The 22,257-nt window shown below is 38.3% G+C and overlaps 1 protein-coding gene across 11 annotated transcripts; it reads left to right on the top strand.

The window, feature by feature from the left end:
* Positions 1–116: 116 nt before the first annotated feature.
* C1D (C1D nuclear receptor corepressor) lies at positions 117–20,990 on the top strand. Of its 11 annotated transcripts, none has more exons than XM_060413852.1 (7): positions 117–163; positions 3,184–5,588; positions 6,151–9,586; positions 15,179–15,325; positions 16,076–16,142; positions 16,457–16,512; positions 19,110–20,990. In XM_060413852.1, the coding sequence occupies exons 3-7, from the start codon at positions 9,416–9,418 to the stop codon at positions 19,272–19,274; spliced, it is 606 nt and encodes a 201-aa protein (XP_060269835.1). In that variant the 5' UTR covers positions 117–163; positions 3,184–5,588; positions 6,151–9,415; the 3' UTR covers positions 19,275–20,990. The 11 variants fall into 11 exon arrangements, with proteins under 11 accessions (XP_060269835.1, XP_060269838.1, XP_060269836.1 ...); XM_060413855.1 differs by lacking the exon at positions 6,151–9,586 and having other exon boundaries at positions 3,184–3,241; positions 5,552–5,588; XM_060413853.1 differs by having other exon boundaries at positions 3,184–12,054.
* Positions 20,991–22,257: the final 1,267 nt, after the last annotated feature.

Consider the following 22,257-nt stretch of genomic DNA (forward strand, 5'->3'; position numbering starts at 1 on the left):
GCCGGAGATCGCCTTTGAGGGCGGAAGGGAAACGGTTAAAGGGGTGTGGTGAGAAGAGTGAGGTCATCGGAGAGCGCCGCTCGCCACGCTCGCAGAGCCGGCGCGCCACTGACGTCACCACTGCCCGCTGCTTTCCGGAAGGCAGACGTGGAAGGCCCGCGAGGTATTATTCTGAAGTGGGGTTGGAATTTTTCTCGTGCTTCTGTCTAAGTCCGCTTCTCCTGGGAACCCCCTGTCACGCTCCCGCTGACTGTGAGGAGCGGGGCCGTGCTGCGTAGCCATCCGCGAGTGCGAGTGTTGGGGTAACCTGCAATAGGGGTCCATTGCAGGACCCCCACTTCCGCTTTTTTAAGGCCTCTTGCTGGCTTCGGCTTCTCTCGGCCCCTCTCGTTTCTTTGAGTCTGGCCTTTCGCTTTTCTTTGTCTGTTAGCTCCGCCTCTCAAGTATTGGTGGGCGGAGAAATTAAAAGCTCGTGACGTCTTCGTTAATTTTCTGCTGCTTTGAAACCTGATTGAGAGAGGAAGGCCGTAGGCGAAGATGTAGGAGAGTACCTTTCCCCTGTCATCCGCCTTTATCATTTAGGTACCTGATCATGCCGTGCCTGCTGCTGCGATATTAACCCACCTGAGATGGGAAGCTAATTTTGATCCTAAGTTGAAATTTAATGGAATCTTTTAAAAGTGGTTTTTCTTTGTGGTCCAGGAATAGTGTGATTCAAACTTCTGTTTGAATGTATCTTTCGTGTCTTGCTGTTTGTTGGCCGCAGTTCATTTTTGGCTTGATAAAGATGTCTCTGCCCACCTTGGACCATCTGATAGTAGAGTGACCCGAGACTTAGCCGAGTGTTCACTTAGGATCCGGAAATAACCAGATAATCCCTATTCAAACTCTGGGAACCGTTTGTGATTGATGAAAATGATATTTTTGAAAGAGAAAATAATGATAGTGTGAACAGTGGTTTTTCAGAAATAATCGAAGCAGTTTATATGTCATATCTCAGTTAGTGACTGTTTTCAAACTGTTGACCTTGCAAATATGGCTCTAAGCAGCCCCCAGTGGGTTGGGTGTTTGAATATTTTCACATTAGTAAAATAATAACTAATATTACTAATTAATATATTGAGTCCTGAGACAGGCATTGTTCTAAAAACTTTACCTGTATTGTTCATTTAACTGCACAGTACACCTGAGATGAGAATCTTGTCATAAGCAAACTCCATAGTTTTGGAAGCTAACTTTGCTGCTTCACATGAGTAATTTTGAAAACACTTCGAATGAAACTTTGGAATTAACAGAATTAATTTCATTGTAATCCGGTTTAACTATTTGCCTCAATCTTAAGCAACATCTTTGTAGTTTATATTTTTTTCTATTATGAGACCTCGGGATAATTTTGTTTTTAGAGGTTAGCATCTCTACCTTTTCTCTGGTATTTTACTCTAAATATGAAGGAGAGTTACAAGTGACACTAGCGTGGACTGTCTGCTAAAGAATATTTTTGGAGAGATCATTGTATGGACGTTTCACCATTATTTTCTAAGGTAATGCTGTGCAAAAAAGTCACTACGTTTATAGAATTCTGATGCAACATCTGCAGAGATCTTTCTAGTTTTCCCCCAAATAGTATACTGATTTGTTTCTGATTTAGTTCCTAATTGTATGTAACTCTGCTTGGCATAAGGATGGAAACAGCCCTGGGATGTACATTATTGTATATCTTCTTTTGAATCGACATGGTGACTATCCTAATCTGGTATTGAGATTCTCCAAAATTTGGTTCCAGTTTACTTTCATTGTTTTTAGTTAGTGAACAGATAGTTACCAAATACTTAATATGTGGCAAGACTTTAATCATGTGGAGATACATTGGGAAATAACCAGTGGAGAGTTTTGAGCAGAGGAGCGATATGATCTGATTAGGTATTTAACAGGCTTATTCTGCCTGCTGTATTAAGAGCAGCTTGTTGGAGAGAGGGGTACAGCAAAGCCAGGAGACTAATTAGGAAGGTGTTGTAATAATTCAGATAATAATTCTTCACAGCTGAAATAAGTCACTGGTGAGTAGCAGTTCAATTTTGGATGTGCTTCCTAGGTAAAGCTAACAGATTTGCTTATGGATTGAGGGTGGGTTGTAAAAGAGCTGTCCAGGTTTGGGACTTTGAGCAACCAGAAGGGTTAATTCCCATTAACCAGAGAAGTGGAGAACTATGAGGGCAGCAGGTTTGTGAGGTAGAATTGGGAGTTTACTATGATATGTTAGGTTTGAGACGTCTATTGGTTATCCAAGTGGAGATGCTATGGGCAATTGAGGTCTGGAATTCAGTGGGGAAGTCATTAGTGGAAAAGGTCAGTTGGGAGTAGTGAGATGGTATTTAAAATTGTGAGACTAGAGGCTGTTGCCAAAGGACTGTAAACAGAAAAGCAGTAGACTTGAGTCTTTAGGCATTTTGGCCTTTATAGGTTTGGGGCGATAAGGACCCAACAAAGTAGATAGAGCAGCCATTCCAGAGACAAGGACAATTTTGAGAGTCTAGTGTTGTGGAGTTCAGGGTGAAGTAATGTGTTTACTGTTGTCAGATGCAGGTTATGGATCAGATAAGTGAGGATTGACATTTTCAGGTTTATCTTGATAAACAGGGGGAGGAGTGTTATTGATGGATAAATGATGACAGGGTGGTAAATGTTAGGACAAAAAGGAAGAAGAGACTACTTTTGCTTGGGAGATATGGAAGAAATGGCAACCCACTCCAGTATTCTTGCCTGGAGAATCCCATGGATGGAGGAGCTTGGTGGGCTAGAGTCTACAGGTCGCAAAGAGTCAGACACAACTGAGCGATTTCACTTTATAGAGAAGAGGGATTTGACATGGGTTTTAAACGATTAGTAGGTTTTATTAGGTCCAGAAGACAGGGGAGGAATCAGGGGAGGAGGTATTCCAAGCAGAGGAATACCTTCTCTCCCTTCAAGGCCACACCTCCCAGTCAGCTGTTAAGGATACTTTTGCAAGTCCTTTCTCTTGTGTCCATTAGCCAGTGCCTCATTTTGGATTACCATTCTTGCTCCAGACTCACTGAGCCCTACTAAATAAATTCACAAAAGACCCAAATTAATGCTACCCTACTTCAACTGGGTCCTTTCTTGGTTACCTAACAGTTGCTTTATTTATCCCTGTTTTTTTCCCAGGTGGCTCAGTAGTAAAGAATCTGCCTGCTGATACAGGGGACTCAAGTTCGATCCCTGGGTCAGGAAGCTCCCCTGGAGGAGGAAATGGCAACTCACTCCAGTATTCTTGCTGGGATAATCCTTTGGACAGAGGAACCTGACTGGTTATAGTTCATGGGCTTGTAAAGAATTGGGCATTACTGAGCACATACGCACAAACATTTGTGCATGAACACACGGACTCTCTTCCCACCACACAACTCCTCAATGCCATGTAACTGTATAAAATTCACTTAGCATTGACTATGGGCTTCTCTGGTAGTTCAGGTGGTAAAGAATCCACCTGCAATGCAGGAGACCCTTGTTTGATTCCTGGGTGGGGAAGATCCCCTGGAGCTGGAAATGGCAGCCCACTCCAGCGTTCTTGCCTGGGAAATCCCATGGTCAGAGCCTGGCAGACTATAGTCCATAGGTTCGCAAAGAGTCAGACATGACTAAGCAGCTAAGCACAGCACAGCATTGACTCTAAGCCAGATACTCAGGAGTCATTTATTTAATAGATATTTATTCAGCCTCTGTGACATGCTGCCCTGATACTTAGAATGTATGTGAGCAGACTTGCCTTGCACCAAGGTGCTTACAGTCCAGCGTGGATGGTGGACATTAATCAAATCACAGAAATACAAAATAACAATGATATGGAGTAATATATGGTGCTGTGAGACTGTATCAGCAGTGGGTATAACTTAATCTAAGGCAAGAGGGAATGCTGTCTTGAGAAAGCATTCTTAATGAGGGAGCAGGCCAGACAGGGTGGTGGCCAGGAGTCCCCCAACAACTCAGGAGTTTCTACAGAGAACGAGGCTAGAAAGGCTCTTGTACCTTGAAAACAGGGAGAAAGTGGTCTTATGGTAGCTAGAAAATTTAGATATAGGGAAGGCAATCCATTCATATGTTTCTTTGAATATAACAGAGCTAAAGGACGTAGGTTTGATTGTAATTGCTAAGCTGGGTGGAAATGACATTTTATCTGGCATATTTGGAACTAAAGTAAAATCAGAATTTCAGATAGTTGAAATTTTTGTTTATATATGTATGTACTATTGCATTACAGATATTATTTAGAAATCTTAATTCTGAGAGTATAACAAAATGTGCTCCTTCACCATACTGCTTTGTTTTCCCAGAAGTAACCCTAGTTAAGGGTCTCTTTTGTATTTTTTAAGAAATTTATGTAAAGAACTATACCTCCACACTCATTTCTTTCTTCTTAAAAACAAGTGGGTTGTACTATAAATGCTGTTCTTCAATTTTTCCTCATTTAATATATTTCAGGAATTGAAGCTCTGCTTCTTATTTTTCTCTACTACACAGTATTTCATTGAAGGAATATTTCATAAGTTATGTAGCCAGTTCTAATGAGCATGGAAGTTGTTTCTTGCTTTAAAGTGTATTTTAAGAAGTGTTGCAGTGGACATCCTTAAACATTATCTTGTGTGAAAATGTACATTTTCAGAAGTAAAATTGCTGGGTCAAAGACTTTGTGCATATACAATTTTAAAGTATAATGCCAAATTTGCCCCCCAAAATGCTTGGTTTACACTCCAATTAATAGTGAATGAGAGGCTGTTTCTCTTCACCTTTGCCCATATTAAGTACTATCAATCTTTTTGAGTTTTGCTTGTTTGACAGGTGAAAAATGGCATCTTGTTCTGGTGATTTATGTTTCTTTAATTATGAGTAAGATTGAGTAGCTTTCTTTATGCCTCTTGGTCATCTGGATTCCTTTATATGTGAACTGCTGATTTTCTTTGTTCATTTTTCTTTTGGGTTGAAGGTTTTTTCCCCCCTATTTTATTTATTTTTGTTGGAGTATAGTTGCTTTAAAATTGCAGATATTCTTGTGTGTTGTCGTTAAGTTGATTTGCAGAGGCTTCTTCTATCTGTCTTATGTTGCAGATGTTTTCCCCTAGTTTTTCATTTGACTGTAGGCTTGGTTTGTTTATTTTTGCATGCATACATTTTTGTAAGGGCCAGGTAAAATGTAAGGCGTCAGGGTTTTTTTAAGAAGGAAATTTGTGGCATTATGGAAGTAACAGATAGTGGAACAAAGCCTTTGTTGGAAATGTTAGTAATATAAACCTCATTTGAGACCACTGGCTCCGTTTTTTTTCTAAGTTGTTCAGCAACTATCACAGCTGGTTAACACCCAGTAACCTATGTTCCCCTGACCCCAGATTATATTTGGAGTTGGAATGAGATTGCAGTCGAGTATTCTAGACTATACTTTCTATGTAGGTGTTCCCCAATTTATGGACTAGGTTATATTCAAAAAGTTAATTGATGGGTTGACTAATATTTCTAATATGCCTTATCTTTGTTCTCAAAGCATGATTAATCCGTGAAGACTAGCTTTTTTTTTTAAGGTAAATTCAACATGTTCTGTAAGTTTACCCTATATACGTTAGTGTGTGTGTGTGTGTGTGTGTGTGTGTGTGTGTGTGCGCGTGTGTGCGCTCAGTCGCTCAGTTGTGTGTGACTCTTTGCAACCCCTTGGACTGTAGCCTGCCAGACTCTTCTGTCCATGGGATTTTCCAGGCAAGAATACTAGCGTGAGTTGCCGTTTCCTCCTCCAGGGAATCTTCCTGACCCAGGGATCAAACCTGGATCTTTTGCATTGCAGTCGGATTCTTCACCGCTGCACCACCTGGGAAGCCCACGTGTATCAGTGCTCATTCTTAAATAATAGGAGTATTTTCTTATGTAACTGTGATGCCATTTTTATAGCTGAATTCTAATTTCATAGCAAAATTCTCAATTTCTTAGTGTCATCCAATACCTGATCCAGATTCGGGATTCTTCCTTTCAAAGATATCTTTTTACACTCAGTTTATTTGAATCAAGATCCAAACAAGGTCTGCACATTCCCTTTGATTGTTAAGTCTAAAGGTAGATCTCTTCTTTCTCTCCCTGCTTCCCTTTTCTTAGCTTTTCTTCATGCCATTTACCTGTTACGGAAATCAGGTCAGTTTTCTTGTACAATATTTCTCATTCCAGATTTGTGTATTTGCTTTCTTGTGAACTTCTCTATCTTCCGTATTTCCTATAAATTGGAAGTTAGCTCCACAGGCTCAATTATATTTAGATTCAGCTTTTCTGAGGGGAGTCGGAAATGCTGCACAGATGGTGCTGTGTTTGTCACATTGCTTCACATCAGGAGGTTCATGATATGTTTCTGTCCTACTTGGAGTGGTGCAGACTCATCTGTGGGTTCAGGTATTAACAGTCTTACTCTTCTGTTGGAAGCTTCCCCTTTTATCTGTGATCATTTCCTGAATCAGTAATTTCACTAGGGGTTATAAAATGATGGTTTTTTTTTTTTTTTTAAGTTACTTCTTCCACATTTGTTAACTGGAATTTGAACGCTAGTTTTGTTACTTGGGTACCTAATGGTCATACATAACATGGCTCTTGTGGAAGAATGCTGTCAGAGCAGCAGTTTTGTGATGTCAGGAATATACCTTTCCTGGCTGTAGCTCTGGAGGCTTATGGCAGTGTGATGGTCTTTTAGATGGATCAGCTTGGCTAGGCTGCAGCCCCCAGATATTCAGTCTAGCACCACGCTAGGTATTGCTCTGAAGGTATTTGTAGATACAATTGAAATACACAAACAATTGACTTCAGGGAGGTTATTCTAGATAATCTGAGTGGGCTTGATCCAGTTAATTGGAAGGCTTTAGAAGCAGAGCTGAGGCTTCCTTGACGAAAAAGTTCCCCTGTGGACAGCAGTTTCGGCTTGGAGCCAAGGGTCCCAGCATGTTCTTTCTTGCTTACCTGCCCTGCAGATTTTAGTGTTACTTAGCCTCCACAATTGCATGAACCAGTTTCTTGCAATACATCTCTTCAAACTACCTCCTACTGGTTCTGCTGCTATGGTTGAACCCCAGCTGGTATTGGGAGCCACTTCCTCAGCTCTCCTGTTCTCTGATAAAGTCGGGTAAGGAGTAGTGGCAGAGGTCAGAGAATCTCCTTTTGTTTAGGGTGACCCTATAATTTGTTGCTCAGACTGGGGCTTCTGAGAGAGGAACAGAGAGCAGAGCAGGTGGCGAGCTGAAACAGCAGGCATGAATGAGGACTGTCTTGGGCAAGGTGAGGCATAAAGCCATTCTGGTGACTCATCAGTATGACACCGCCTCCTCAGGGAGCTCGTAATCAAAGTGAACTGAAGTGAATCAACACATGCTACCAGATCCTGTTTTAGGTGACATGAGAACTTGTAGTTGTGCTCACCTAGACAGAAAGGAAGGACGTCACTCAGAGAAGTCTTATCCACTAAAGGAAACCTGATCTTATCTGCAAAGATAAACAGGGTTCAGTTCAGTTCAGTCGTGTCCGACTCTTTGCGACTCCATGAACTGCAGCACGCCAGGCCTCCCTGTCTATCACCAACTCCCGGAGTTCACTCAGACTCTCGTCCATCGAGTCAGTGATGCCATCCAGCCATCTCATCCTCTGTTGTCCCCTTCTCCTGCCCCCAATCCCTGCCAGCATCAGTCTTTTCCAATGAGTCAACTCTCGCATGAGGTGGCCAAAGTACTGGAGCTTCAGCTTTAGCATCATTCCTTCCAAAGAAATCCCAGGGTTGATCTCCTTCAGAATGGACTGTTTGGATCTCCTTGCAGTCCAAGGGACTCTCAAGAGTCTTCTCCAACACCACAGTTCAAAAGCATCAATTCTTCGGTGCTCAGCCTTCTTCACAGTCCGATTCTCACATCCATACATGACTACTGGAAAAACCATAGCCTTGACTAGATGGACCTTAGTCAGCAAAGTAATGTCTCTGCTTTTGAATATACTATCTAGGTTGGTCATAACTTTTCTTCCAAGGAGTAAGCGTCTTTTAATTTCATGGCTGCAGTCGCCATCTGCAGTGATTTTGGAGCCCCCAAAAATAAAGTCTGCCACTGTTTCCACTGTTTCCCCATCTGTTTCCCATGGAGTGATGGGACCGGATGCCATGATCTTTGTTTTCTGAATGTTGAGCTTTAAGGAAACGTTTTCACTCTCCTCTTTCACTTTCATCAAGAGGCTTTTTAGTTCCTCTTCACTTTCTGCCATAAGGGTGGTATCATCTGCATATCTGAGGTTATTGATATTTCTCCCGGCAATCTTGATTGCAGCTGTGTTTCTTCCAGTCCAGCGTTTCTCATGATGTACTCTGCATATAAGTTAAATAAGCAGGGTGACAGTATACAGCCTTGACGTACTCCTTTTCCTATTTGGAACCAGTCTGTTGTTCCATGTCCAGTACAAAGTGAAGTGGTTAGGGTGGTTCCTGTGTCGAGAACCAGATAGGCAAAGAATATTTGGAAAGCTGCCATGGTGGCTACCGAGTAGGATTGGAAGAGGGGAGAAATGAAAGATGAGACTAGTCAGACAAATAGGGGCCACTGGAAATGAGCTTGACATCCATATAAGAGGTTTGGAATTTATCTTCAAGATAGCTGGGAGCTAATGCAGTATTTGAAGCAGGGTGTACCATGAGCAGACTGTCGTTACAGAAAAGTCATGTTTTGTAATATCTCAAAACTGAGAGTGGAGAAAAACTGACAGTAGGGAGACTACTTTAAATGACTTAGTGAAATTTAGTGAGAATGGAGGAGAGCTTGTGGCTCAAGGAGGTTAAGAGGCCTTGTGAGCTTGTGGCTCAAGGAGATTGACAGGACTGGTGGGACTGGGGCCTGAGGAAGCGGTGACGGAGGACTCCCAGGTTCCTGGCTGCACTGAGCTCCCTGAAGCAGAGGGTGGAGGAGGGAGGGCAGGGATGGTGTCCTGTCCCCCTCCTTTTCTCTGGTGGGTGTTGCGGCTCTCATCACTGGCAGGGAGCAGAGGGAAGGAATGGCAGTTCCATCCTGTAGGGGTTGCTGGTAGGGATTCTCCCCTCTGTCCCTGCTTCTCAGCCAGACATTCCTGAGAGATGGAGAGAGGCAGCTTCTCTCTGGCCCTCTTCCACTTCTCCACTTCTGTGGTTGACACTTTAGAAGGAAGGTGGAGGGGTGACGAATGCCTATGGCACCAGGCAGGGAGTGAGGAGCAGTGGGTGAGTTCTGTTTTTCTTTCTCTTCTTTGGCGTTTTACCATGCACAGTCTTGGGCAAGTTGTGTGTGGTTCCATTTGTAGTCTGTGAGGAGTAAATGAAGAAATGTGTGTGGATGCTTAGAGTAATGCCCGGTTCACAGGCCGTGGAGCTCAGATGTTGGCTGTTGCTCCTGACACTGTCCGTTCACAGCTTCATCGTGGCATCCGAGTAGCAAAGGGGACAGAGGGCAGTGACTGCAGCTCCTTCCTTGCATGCTTCCTGTGGAAGGAGCAGATACTCAGAACTGTCTGTGTGAAATGTTTGAAGAAGTCATTTGAATTGGAGGTAATTTCTGGTACTAGAACAGTTTTTATTTTCCAGTCTACATTCCGTTTGTTTTTTAGTTAGGAAAAAGGCAAGTGGTTTGGTTCAGATTTAATGAGAGTCATTATTCTTACTTACTGCTTTGCTTTCAGTGTTCACCCTAACCCATTTCAACAATAAATAACTACTTGCTTATTGAGGCTTAGGGACAGGGAATAATTGCAGGAAAAATCTCTGTCATGATTCTTGAGGGGAAATATTTTCTAATAGAAAAATCAGATGAGAAATTTCACATTTAAATAAAGGTCTTGTGTTTTTTTTTCTTACAGTATTTGTTAAAAGCCAAAATACATTATTAAAGTTTGCCTTTTTAAATTTAATGATTGTTTATTTTTATTATGATTTTAATATGTGCCTTTTGAAATAACAAAATGTAAACAATGAAGAATGAAGAGTAACGTGAGTCTGCGCTGATCCGATTCCCTAATTCCTACCCCTTCTGAGAGAGGATGTCTGATTTTGTATGTCTCCTTCCAGAGGTTTTTCAGCATTTGTGGTTGTTGTTAAGTCACTAAGTCATGTTCGACTCTTTGCCACTCTGTGGGCTGCAGCACATGAGTCCTTCACTGTCTCTGGAGGTTTGCTCAAATTGACATCCATTGAGTCAGTAATGCTTTCTAACCATCTCATCCTCTGCCACCCCCTTCTTTTGCCTTCCATCTTTCCCAGCATCAGGGTCTTTTCCAGTGAGTCAGCTCCTCACATCAGGTGGCCAAAGTATTGGAGCTTCAACTTCAGCATCAGTCCTTCCAGTGAATATTTAGGGTTGATTTCCTATAGGATTGACTGACTTGATCTCCTTGCTGTCTAAAGGACTCTGAAGAGTCTTCTTCAGCACCACATGTCTACATATATATAATGGAATCTGTGTTATGTGTTATATACTACGTTCTGTGCCTTTTTTCACCACTTATTGTGTATTACTATATAAAGGTTGGGAGAAAGAAACGGCAACCCACTCCAGTATTTTTGCCTGGAGAATCCCCAGGGACAGAGGAGCCTGGTGGGCTGCCGTCAATGGGGTCGCACAGAGTTGGACACAACTGAAGCGACTTAGCAGCAGCAGCAGCATATAAAGATTAACTTCTTTATTTTTACTATTATCTTGGATAGATGTGGTGTAATTCACTTAACTGTTCCCCTGTTAATGACTATTTATTCTCAGTTTTTGTTCTATATAGTTTCTTCATTCAACAAATGTGTATTGACTGCCTGGCAGCGGTAGTGAACAAGACACAAAAACTCCTGCTCTCATGTGTCAATGTTTACTGTCTTTTGGAGGTAGACAGACAATAAATGAAATATGTCCGATGCTGTTGAGGACTGTAGGAGGAGAGAGGAAGCTCTGAAATGAGAGGAGGGCTGTGCATTTTAAATAGGGTGGTCAGGAAAGCTTTACGAGTAGACAGCACTTGAGTAGAGATGTAGCAAAGGTGAAGTCGTGAGCTCTGAAGCCACTGGTTCTGGAGAAACGTTTCTAGGAAGGAGAGGAGTCCAAAGGCTCTTAGGTAGGTGTGAACCCGATAAGAAGAGCAGTGAGGCCTTCATGGCTGGAGTGGAGTGAGCTGGGGCAGAGTGAGAGGAGATAAGGTCACAGAAGAAGTAGCAGAGTCAGGACTTTTTCAGTCAACATAAGGACTTCGTCTCTTCCTGAGTGTGAAGCAGCAAGCCTTTAAAGGTTTCCAAGCAGAGGCTTGTGGGAGTCTGACTTAGATTTAGGATGATCATTTGCTTTCTTGATAATAAACTATTGGAATAGAAACAAGGAGGCCATTTAGGAGGCTGTTGAAACAATCCCAGCAAGACACAATGATGGCTCAGACTAGTTTGGACCAGGGTGGAAGCAGTGAAGGTGGTAGGACGTGGTCAGATTCTGAATATGTTTTAAAGACAGGGTGGGAGAGAAGAGTCAAGCATCATTCTGTAACTGTAGGCCTGAGCAATTGAAAAGGTGGAGTTGCCATGAAATGAAATGGGGAAGACCACAGTAAACAAGATTAGTCTTTTTTTTTTAAATTGAAGTATGCTGCTGCTGCTGCTTCTGCTAAGTCACTTCAGTCGTGTCCCACTCTGTGCGACCCCATAGACGGCAGCCCACCAGGCTCCCCCATCCCTGGGATTCTCCAGGCAAGAGTACTGGAGTGGGTCGTCATTGCCTTCTCAGTAATTGAAGTACATGTGTGCTCAGTTGCTTTAGTCGTGTCCAACTCTCTTGTGAGCCTTTCCAACTCTTGTGAGCCTATGGACTGTAGCCTGCCAGGCTGGATTCTCCAGCAAGAATACTGGAGTGGCTTGCCATGCCCTCTGCCAAGGGATCTTCCTGACCCCGGGAAGATTGAACCCTTGTCTCCTGTGTCTCCTGCATTGCAGGCGGATTCTTTACCCACTGAGCCACCTGGTATAGTTGATTTATATTGTAGTAGTTTCAGGTATATAGCAAAGTGATTTGATATGAGTTTGTTCTGAAAGGGAGATGGAATATGGACTTTAGCTGGAGGCAGGGATATGAAGTCAGGGTGTTTGTGTCTTTTTTAAGATGGAGGATGAAATGTTTTAAGTTGATGGATAATGACCCCACCAGGGAGAAGAACGGATGAGAAGCAGAATTCCCACTTGAAAAGTTTGAGGAGTTCATTTTAATAATTTTTTAATGCATGTATACAAGGATTTCTGTAGGCTGCTTTCTAAAGAGAATTTCCTGAGTCAACGAGTGTGTGCATTTAAGGAATCTATACCAGTTTATCTTCTGCCTCTAGTGTAAACCCTTGCTAATGCTGAACTTTGCCAGTCTTTAAGATTATTGCCGGTCTTATGGGTGAGATTTTCATTATTTTAATCTTTTATGCTTTGTAGGAAGTTTTTATATCATCTAACTAATCTTTTGTTGTGTTTTGGCAACAGTCTCCCAGACTGTTTCTTGCCTTTTAACTTTGCTTAAGGTATACTTTTACAATACAGATTTTTTTTTCCAGTTTTTATGTAGTTCAGTCTGTCAGCCATTTCCTTTTATAGCATTTGGGTTTCATTTGGATCATGTAAATATTTTATATAATCTTCTAATACATTTATACAGAATTTACCTTTAAATTCATCTGGAATTTATTTTTGTGTATGTCATGAAATAGGTATCTAAGTTTTCCATCTCTTTCTGTGTTCCCAAATAGTTAAATACCGTAAGAATTGACTGTTTTTTGAAGATTTGGAAGAAATTACCTGTAATATCTTCTAGACTTGGAACTTTTTAGGAGCATAGATTTTTGACTTCTTAAAACTTTTTTTTGGTCTGTCATTAATGATCTGTTTGGTTTATACACTTCCTTTTAGGTTAGATTTGATAACTGGGTTTTTTCCCCCCCTGGTACCTCATCCTTATTAGTCAGATTTTTCAAATTTGTTGGTTTAAAATCCTGCGTAAAGAAAAATACCATCTTTGTGTTCATGTCTTGCACCTTTATCTGGACAGTGGATGCTGGAGCTGCCCTTTGGCAGGTCTGGAGGTTGGCTCGGCTGCTCTCAGCCCTCAGGGCTCAGCCCTTACTGGCCTTCGTCTGGTGTGTGTTCCTGGGCTCTCCTGTTTTGTTTGTAAGGGGTTGCATTCTCATGCTTCTGTTTCCTATCAGTCTAATCTCATTTGCTGTTTAGTTTATAAAAATGTCTGCTGTTGAGGTCTGCTGATGGATAGGTGCCCTTCTTTGTTCCAGCATTACTGTGGATTTATTTTTGTATTTCTTCTGTCAGTTTGGAGAGATTTTTGGGGGGCGAGATGAGAGGCAAATCCATGGTTTTAGTTATTAGCCTTTTGAAGCAGCAAGTCACAACTCTCTCCTGTGTGGTTTTCTTTTCTCATAGTCCTTTGTTTAATTGCTGTTTGCACAGTAGTTGATAGTAATTTTATAGCATGTGTAGTGATAGTCCCCTGGACTTCATCTTTTTTTTTTTTTTTTAAATTTTAAATGAAACCAGATGTCTCTGTGGACTTTACTTGTTGAATTGAAATGTTGATGTATTATGACTAAATAATCAAATAGTACTTTTAAAGCTTAAATGACGTAGTCATAACATTTAGAACTAATAGGGACTCTACAGACCATTAGACCAACTGCCTGTTTTTATGAATGAGGCATTTGGGGCCCAGAGAGATACAGTGATTTATCTCAGGTGACAAAGCCAGTGGCCAGGCAAGATGGGAAGCCTGAGTCTGTTCACTTCAGATTGGTTATGCTCTTTGCTCTTCTACACATTCTTGATGCTCTCCTTAGTGATATCATGACGGAGGAGTTTTCAGCTAATTGCATTTTTTTTAACCTAAAAATAATGGGACATATGGTACATTTTGGCTTGGAATTGCTTCTGAAATTTGATCTTAGATAACAATATTAACAATGAGATTAACGATTGGAGAAGGAAATGGCAACCCACTCCAGTGTTCTTGCCTAGAGAATCCCAGGGACGGGGGAGCCTGGTGGGCTGTGGTCTGTGGGGTCGCATAGAGTCGGACCTGACTGAAGTGACTTAGCAGCAGCAACAGTCGCTAAATACAGTGATGTGGAGTTTTCTTTTTCTCATATAGATATTAAATATTCTTATAATGTAGATGTGAATTTTAAAGAATGAGCTGTCAAGGTGTGCTCTGGCCTAAATAAAAACTATATAGTTCATTTCTCCTAAGTTTCTTCTTTTCTGCTTATAGGCTTTATGTGATTTATGGCCTCTTGAATTTCTTATTAATACTTTGAACTTAAGGAATATGTATATATAAATATAGGCTTGAAGAGTGATTTTAGTGATAAATGATTATAAGGTACTTCAGACCCAAGATTTCTAATTTTTTGGTTTAATACTCTGTTAGATCAATGCCTGAATTTAGAAGTGCTAAAATATATGTTTTCCAAAAAAAAAGAGCTTTGCTTATCATTGTTTTCAATAAGCATTAGGGGGTAGGATATATTGACTTACCAGACTTCCATTGCCCTTGGGTTCCCTGGTGGCTCAGATGGTAAAGCGTCTGCCTGCAATGCAGAAGACCTGGGTTCGATCCCTGGGTCAGGAAGATCCCCTGGAGAAGGAAATGGCAATCCACTCCAGTACTGTTGCCTGGAAAATTCCATGGACAGAGGAACCTAGTAGGCTACAGCCCATGGGGTCACAGAGTTGGACATGACTGAGTGACTTCACTTTCTTTCTTTACTTTCTCTAACATCAACAAAATTTTTTAAAATGTATTTATCATTGATATAACATATTTGGTAGTCATGTCTCAGTTATTGAGAAGCATTGAGGGATTGATATGTGTAGCATTAATGAACTTGGGTAGGTCCCCTCCTGGGACTCCCCACCTTCTGCCCCGGCCCCCGACCCCACCAGGCAACTTAAGAAGAGGGTAAGCTTGAACATGGTTGCTCCAGAATTATATTCTGAGAAGATTAGTTAAATTATCTTCAGATTTTAACTTTTAGCAGTTTTGAGACACATGATATGACCTATTGATTTTTTTAATAACCTAGCGAGCAATCTGTCTCCAGTATGAATTTTAAGAATTTAATTTTTTTCCAGTTGATCGTAATGGCAGGTGAAGGAATTAATGAAGACTATCCAGTAGAAATTCATGAATATTTATCAACATTTGAGAATTCCATTGGTGCTGTGGATGAAATGCTGAAGACCATGATGTCTGTTTCTAGAAATGAGTTGTTGCAGAAGGTATTTTAAGTAATTTCTAATAATGTAATTCATAATACTGGGTGCTGTGTTGTGAAACATACAGAAGAAACAGATACGTGATTTATGCCCCTTTCTCTCATTTTTCCCCCTCTATGTTTTTAAGTGTTTAGATATCTTTAGGGGGAAAATACGACAAAACTCCAACCTTAGGAAATGCTTCCTAACGATATTTTTATTTTGACTTGGTTTTGAATTAAAAAAAGCACTCCCCACATTCTTTCTGACAGACTCTTATCTTTGACCTTTTAAGTATTACTGTGATGTTATCAGGGTTTCTGGAAACTCTATAGGACAGAAAGAGTAAATTGACTCTGACAGCCTAAAACAAATCTCATTATGCTTCTTCTGTCTGTGGTATTGCCTAAGCATTTTAGCCTGCTTCTTATACATAAATGCATCATGTACAATGTTTATATTGACAAATTACTTTTGACATACAAAGCCCAGATTGTAACTTCTGAATTAAAGTAATTCAAAAGAACTTTTTTTTTTGAATTTTACACATTCCTTGTTTAACTAGAGATGATACCCTGAAGTGAAAATTTGTGGGCAGAAATCACCAGTTAACAAAACTTTACTTTCTCAAATTATTTCCAGATTATTTGGTTATTGGATTATAAGAAGTGAAAAAAAACATTTCTTTGATACATTGTGCTTGGTGAAAGTTTAAAATATTTGATGGTACTCAAAGTTGATATTTCTTTTTTCTTTCTCTTTTTTTTTTAATAGTTGGACCCACTTGAACAGGCAAAAGTGGATTTAGTTTCTGCTTACACATTAAATTCAATGTTTTGGGGTATGTATATTACTTTGGAATTAATTACAAAGCAGATTATTTATTGTGTTAAAGGTGACATTTTAAAAATGTTTATATACAATTTTTATATACAATTATACTTTATGGCAGTTTTAATTGTCAAGTATTTATTTCTTTTAAATCAGAATACCAGATGCCTATGAGCCACACATACATTTAGAATTACAAAGAGGTTGAATAATTTAAGATTTAATTAGTCATTTGTGTGACATTTCTCTTTTGTAACAAGTTTCTTTAATTAATGCCTTTAGTAATATATACCCATTTCATTCCATGAAATGTTTCTCTTGTAGTTTACTTGGCAACTCAGGGAGTCAATCCCAAGGAACATCCAGTAAAGCAGGAACTGGTAAGATTGCTATGGATTGATTTCTTTTATTTCATGTGTATTTCTGTTGTAGTGTTCTTGCCGTTAAAATTAGAGTACCTTTATCACACTAATTGTGGAGAACAAAATTATTTAGGGTTGAAATTATGAAAGTGACCCAGATTTCATTGTGTCTTTAGTTTCTCTTTCTCTCACCTTTGTCAGAGAATGGTGTTCCATATATTATATAAATCTCTGGATGGGAAAATGTTACGATTCTAGTAATTATTTATAACTTCTATATTATTTTTCCTATAAATTCTTGAAATCCTGTTCATCTCTACAACTGCCTTTTAAAAAAAAACTCTTACACAATTCTTAAAAGTATATTCTAGTTGATTTACTAGCAAAGACGGGAAAGTTTCTCCTCCCACCTTTTCAATTCTTCCATTAATTCATTTTCTCAGCAGTAAAGAATCCAGTTCAGCAACAAAGCTAAAAGCTTTTTTGGCACCAGTTGTATGTGTACTGTCCAGTAATTCTGCATTAGTGACATATTTACAACCTGTAATAAATCTTCTAGGTTTGTCTTTGTATTCCATTTAGATGTATAAGTACAGTATATAAGGTCTGGTATCTTGGAGTTTTTGCTGACTTCAAAAATTAAATCAAATCATTCAGTTTGAAAGAAAAAATTTAGAAATCAAACTTAAGGTTACCTTCTTGACTTGGCTTTATGAATAAGAATATTAATAAATTTATTCTTTGTGTTTATAAAATATAAAGTAAATATATATGTGAAGTATACTTGACACTGTATTATTGTTCTAAAGTCTTAAGGTGGTTGATATGTATGTATTTTATAACTTAGTAAAGCACTTGGTCATTTATTTAAAAAAAATGAGTAAAGCCAGATATGTTGTCTTCAATTTTTAAATGTATAGACTGAGACCTTTTCTTCTTTTAAGTTTCTTGGAGGAAAAGTAAAAAAGTAAATATTTTTTAAAATACAGAAATTGTGAAAAATACTTAAAATATATAAAGCAATATGGCCCATAGATCTTGATTTGACAAATGAGATTGGCCTTAAATCTTAGGAAGAATGCATTGTATCATCTGTGTTCAGCTTTCTAATGTAGCCTTTAGGTTTATAAAATTCCTCTTTTTTCTCTTAAAGTTATTTGGAGTAGTTTAGTACTTGATTCTGTCATCTGTCTTCTCTTTTCCTCAGAATCCACTTTATGGAGGAGTGCATTCATATTTTGGACAAGGGTTAACAAATGAACAGCATCCATAAACCTATTCCCTTTTTCTGACTTTGTGACAGATGTCACTGATTGACACAGAGTTAGGGTGTGAGAGGAAGCCCATTTGCTGTCTGTATCATGAATGGGGAAAGGCATTGAAAATAGGCCTTTCATTCATTCAAGAAATATCTGAGTGCCCACTAGGAGCCAGGCTTTATTTCCAAGCGAGGTAGTTCCTCAGTGTATAAAGCCACTGGAATATCCCTGCCTTTGTGGCAGGTGCCACCCTATCTAGTGGTGGGAAACAAACAATACATATGTATGAATATACAGTATGTTAGAAAGTTATATTGTGGGAATAAAGAAGAAATAGCACAGGGTAAGGGGCATTGGAGTACTTGAGTAGGATTGCCATTTTCAGTCATTACTGTTGACCTGTTAGCAAGGTGAACATTTGATGGGATTGGAAGGAAGAGGGGGTGTGGGTTTGTGAGGGATGATCAGTTTGGGGAGGGCTGGGCTGGGTGTGTGTTGTGAGGACTTTAACTCATGAGAGGGTTTTGAGTAGAGTTTTTAGTTTTTTAAACTTAAAAAATCCCAAGGTTCTGCATTTTTATGTGTATGTTTATAAAACTATTTTGATAATTTAATGAAACTTGCTTTTAAGCGGTGATCAGTCATTTACTATTTTGTGGCTCTCACACCTTTATTTCTCTAATTGAAGTAGGAAGATAAGCTTTTATTCTGATTAATGGCCTCAGAAGATTCAGAGTGGTACAGAAACATAGTATGTTTCTCACTGTGTAAAGTCTGATAAGAGCTGTAGATTTCTTAGAAAATATCACATTCTTATCAGTCAGAACTATGACATTGGCTAAAAAGATGTATTTTCACTCTACTTAGTTTAATTGCGACACTAGAAGGTAACACAAAAAAATAGTTAAAATGCTGCCATAGCCATTTCCTGTTTCACATAATTTCTGGAGAATTTAGTTTATATATTGTAAGCCTGTGAAAGTTCTATTTTAGATTACAGACTTCAGATACAAGACAGTATGTGGATTTAGGTAAATTAACAAATTTAGTGTAACCACATGTAAACAATTCAGTGTTTATCTCTGTAGTGTCTAGGTTTTCCCCTTTTGAAACACTCAGAACACTTCTGAAATGACTTTCTAATGTCTGTGTTTCCCCTAGACTGAGACTTCAGGAGAATGTGGAGTGTGTTTATCCTGTTCGCTTTGCACTTAACTAGCACCACTCAATAGGCAATAAATATTGAGCAATAAACATAGCTGTTGAATTTAACTGAGGTGTAGTATAATACAGCTTAGTGGTGTTGAACAGCTTGGTAAATCTATTGCCTTTCTTTTTTTTTCTCTTATCTTTAAGGAGAGAATCAGAGTATACATGAACAGAGTCAAGGAAATAACAGACAAGAAAAAAGCTGGCAAGCTGGACAGGGGTGCAGCTTCAAGATTTGTAAAAAATGCTCTCTGGGAACCAAAACCTAAAAATGCACCCAAAGTTGCCAATAAAGGAAAAAGTAAAAATTAACCTTTCAGTTTTGATGTATACATATTTCAAAAGTACATAATTTTTATTGTTTTCCACAAAACGGATGATGATTATGTGGCACTGTAAGGTTTCAATGTATTCCTTATTGAAATCATGTATAAAACTTGCATTTGAAATTTGTAATGCTAGAAACTTTTTCCTCCAGAAAGATTGTTATCTTTATTGGTTTTCCTATAGAATACTATGAGGTTTTTAACATTGTAGTGTGTATATAGATATACATATATGTATATATATATAAAAATATTTTATTTTGTGTGGGAGTGTAGCTGATTAATAATGTGATAGTTTCACGTGAACAGTGAAAGGACTCAGCCCTACATACACATGTATCGATTCTCCTCCAAACTCCTCCCCATCCAGGCTGCCGTGTAACACTGAACGGAGTTCCATTTGCTATACAGTTGGCTATGCATTTTACATTTATGCATACATTTACAGCAGTGTGTACATGTAATCCCAAGCATCATTGTAGTATATTTTATATTTATACTTTACTGTCTCTTGACCAGACTCTTATTTGCTTAGGTCAGTCTTTCAAGTACCATTTTATAAGCAACTATGAAGTTTAAGTTAAATGTTCCTCGTAAACATTCGTCTATTTCGATGAATAATGATTTTATGAAGTATGCCGGTTATAAATACATCTGTTCTCACTATATAGTATTAAGAAAGAGTGAAATGACTTAAATGTCCATTTTTTTCTGTGTAGTTACTATGCTTTCATGATTTGGGGAATTACTGCTTTTTGTGATATTTGAAGTATGAAATAAAGACTTTAAGGTTATTCTTTAATTCTTGGCACTTTGCCACTATGTCCCATTTAAAGTAAAATACATTCTCATTAACTTTAGATGGGAAATGAGGTTGTATATTGATGGCTGAATTTTGGCATAATAGCTATACCCTATCAAAGCTGTTAATGCATGGCTGACCTGTTTTTTATTTTTCTCTTTTGAGTAAATTTTTTCTTGAAATTAGGAAGGTAGGTTTTAGATGTCCTTAGAAATGGAGGAATTCATGAGTTTTGACCCTTGTGCATAGTTTCCTTAGTTCTCTTGGCTTCAGTTTTTTCAGATTTTTTGATATTTATGAAACTATAACAACTTATGTACAAGTATTTTGGAACAACTTTGTATGTTACATAATGCCACTTAATCAGAGGAGAAATCTGAAGGAGAGTACATTGTATTTATATTCTGATTTATTTTTCTGTAATATTTGTTACTGAGAATTCTAAATATTAAAACTTTTTAAATATCTAAGCCCATGAATTTTAATTATATACCCTTAATGCTTTCAGTCTTTGAATTCATATCATTATGTATAGGAATGGCAAATATAGTAAAGTACTTGTACTTTAATTTTTGAAAAAGAAGTTGTTAAAATTTTCTGTGTGATTAATTCTCCATAAGTAACCTTGAATAAATGGATTTCTTGATTTATGATAGCAGATATTGGAAATGGTCTTAAAATATAATGGATTTTGTAAAGCATGTTGAACTCTTTCTGTGACACATGAAGAGGAAATCACTGATAGATGCAGAAAGTCTTCTGGCTCAGATGTCAGGCAATTTTTGAAGTAGAAGAACATTTATAGTTATTTCACTCCTTGTTTTGCCTTTATCTCTTCTAAGCTCCAGTTTTTTTTGTTTAAAGTGACTTCAAGAGAGAAATAAATGTTATTAAGATCAAGTGTAGTGGCTTTGTTGTTTATTGCAAAGAAGGTTGTAACTTGCATTTCTGTGTGTTTTCTCATTTCATCAAGGAAAAAAGGGTAAATGAAAAATGTCATAGAGTTGCAGAAAATCATTGGCCAAATTATTGGGTTGTGAAAGTCCAGCTCTTCATTCTCTTACTCTTTCTAACTACTTCATATTGAAGTGTAGTCGATTAACAGTATTGTGATAGTTTCAGGTCTGCTTTTTATTCTCTTAAACTGGAGATTCTTCAGTGAATAATTCTTTTAAGTGTTTGTCAGAAGTAAAAAAAAAACAGTTTGATTGTATTCCATTTTATTAGGTGTGATTTAAAATACTATTGGTTAGCACATAGTAAAGAGCTGAATGATAGTAAGTGCATTGGGTTGCTTATTTTCTACTTATTCATTTCACAAATATTATACCTAATGACATTTGCATTGCTAAATACCGTGTTAGGTTCCAGATAAGACAACTCCAGCCTTTATTCTAAGAAAGTATTACAAAAAACCCGAAATCTTTCATTAAATTCAGTTTTTCAGAGTTAGTGGAAAATTTATGAGAAGTTGTGCTCATTAAACTAGTCAGAATCATAAAGGATGATGGGTTGATCTATTTGACCATGAAACAGTTATTGTTAACATAGTTTGTTCCAAATGACAGTCTGCTCTAAGTTTAGATGTTAATTACATCTTATATTAATCTCTTTGGGAATTAACAAGTTGGAGAGGTTATAGCTATAGATATTTTTTAGGTTAGAATTATGGACTATTAATCTAATACTAAATAATGAGATTTGGTCTTTTAATATTTTAAGTACAATTTTCTTCTTGTTCATGATTGCAAGATGGGAAGTCATTTTCGTAAAGTAGAATATGTTAAGAGGAATATTGAAGCTTGAATTATGGTTTACATTCCTGGAATTTAAGGTTATGTCAACTTGATTGGTTTTTAAGATACCCTGCAGATTAAAAAATTGTTCTACTTGGCAATTAGAAATGGATTAGTGTTATTTCTAAATAAAACTTAAAAAAATTGACTAGAAATGTAGGAAGTACTTAAAAATGGACAGTATATTGAATATAGATACTTTTTCTCAGATATAGGTTATTGGATAAAAATCTGTTTTAGGAAGCAGTTTATGATCTAGTTAGACCATACTTTTGCACGTTTAAATTATCAGAAATTCTGGCTTTAGTGAGTGAGTGACATTAACTGAGAAAGGTTTGAATAGTGATTCTGAACTAAGTTTGGTAGATAAA

Source organism: Ovis aries, chromosome 3, assembly GCF_016772045.2.
Source record: "Ovis aries strain OAR_USU_Benz2616 breed Rambouillet chromosome 3, ARS-UI_Ramb_v3.0, whole genome shotgun sequence".
Taxonomy (NCBI): domain Eukaryota; kingdom Metazoa; phylum Chordata; class Mammalia; order Artiodactyla; family Bovidae; genus Ovis; species Ovis aries.

Coding starts and splice junctions, on each gene's coding strand:
- C1D (XM_060413851.1), top strand. CDS start 9,416: ATGTTGGCTGTTGCTCCTGACACTGTCCGTTCACAGCTTCATCGTGGC. Junction 9,587..15,178: donor AGAAGTCATTTGAATTGGAG/GTAATTTCTGGT, acceptor ATTTTTTTCCAG/TTGATCGTAATGGCAGGTGA. Junction 16,143..16,456: donor ATTAAATTCAATGTTTTGGG/GTATGTATATTA, acceptor TTTCTCTTGTAG/TTTACTTGGCAACTCAGGGA.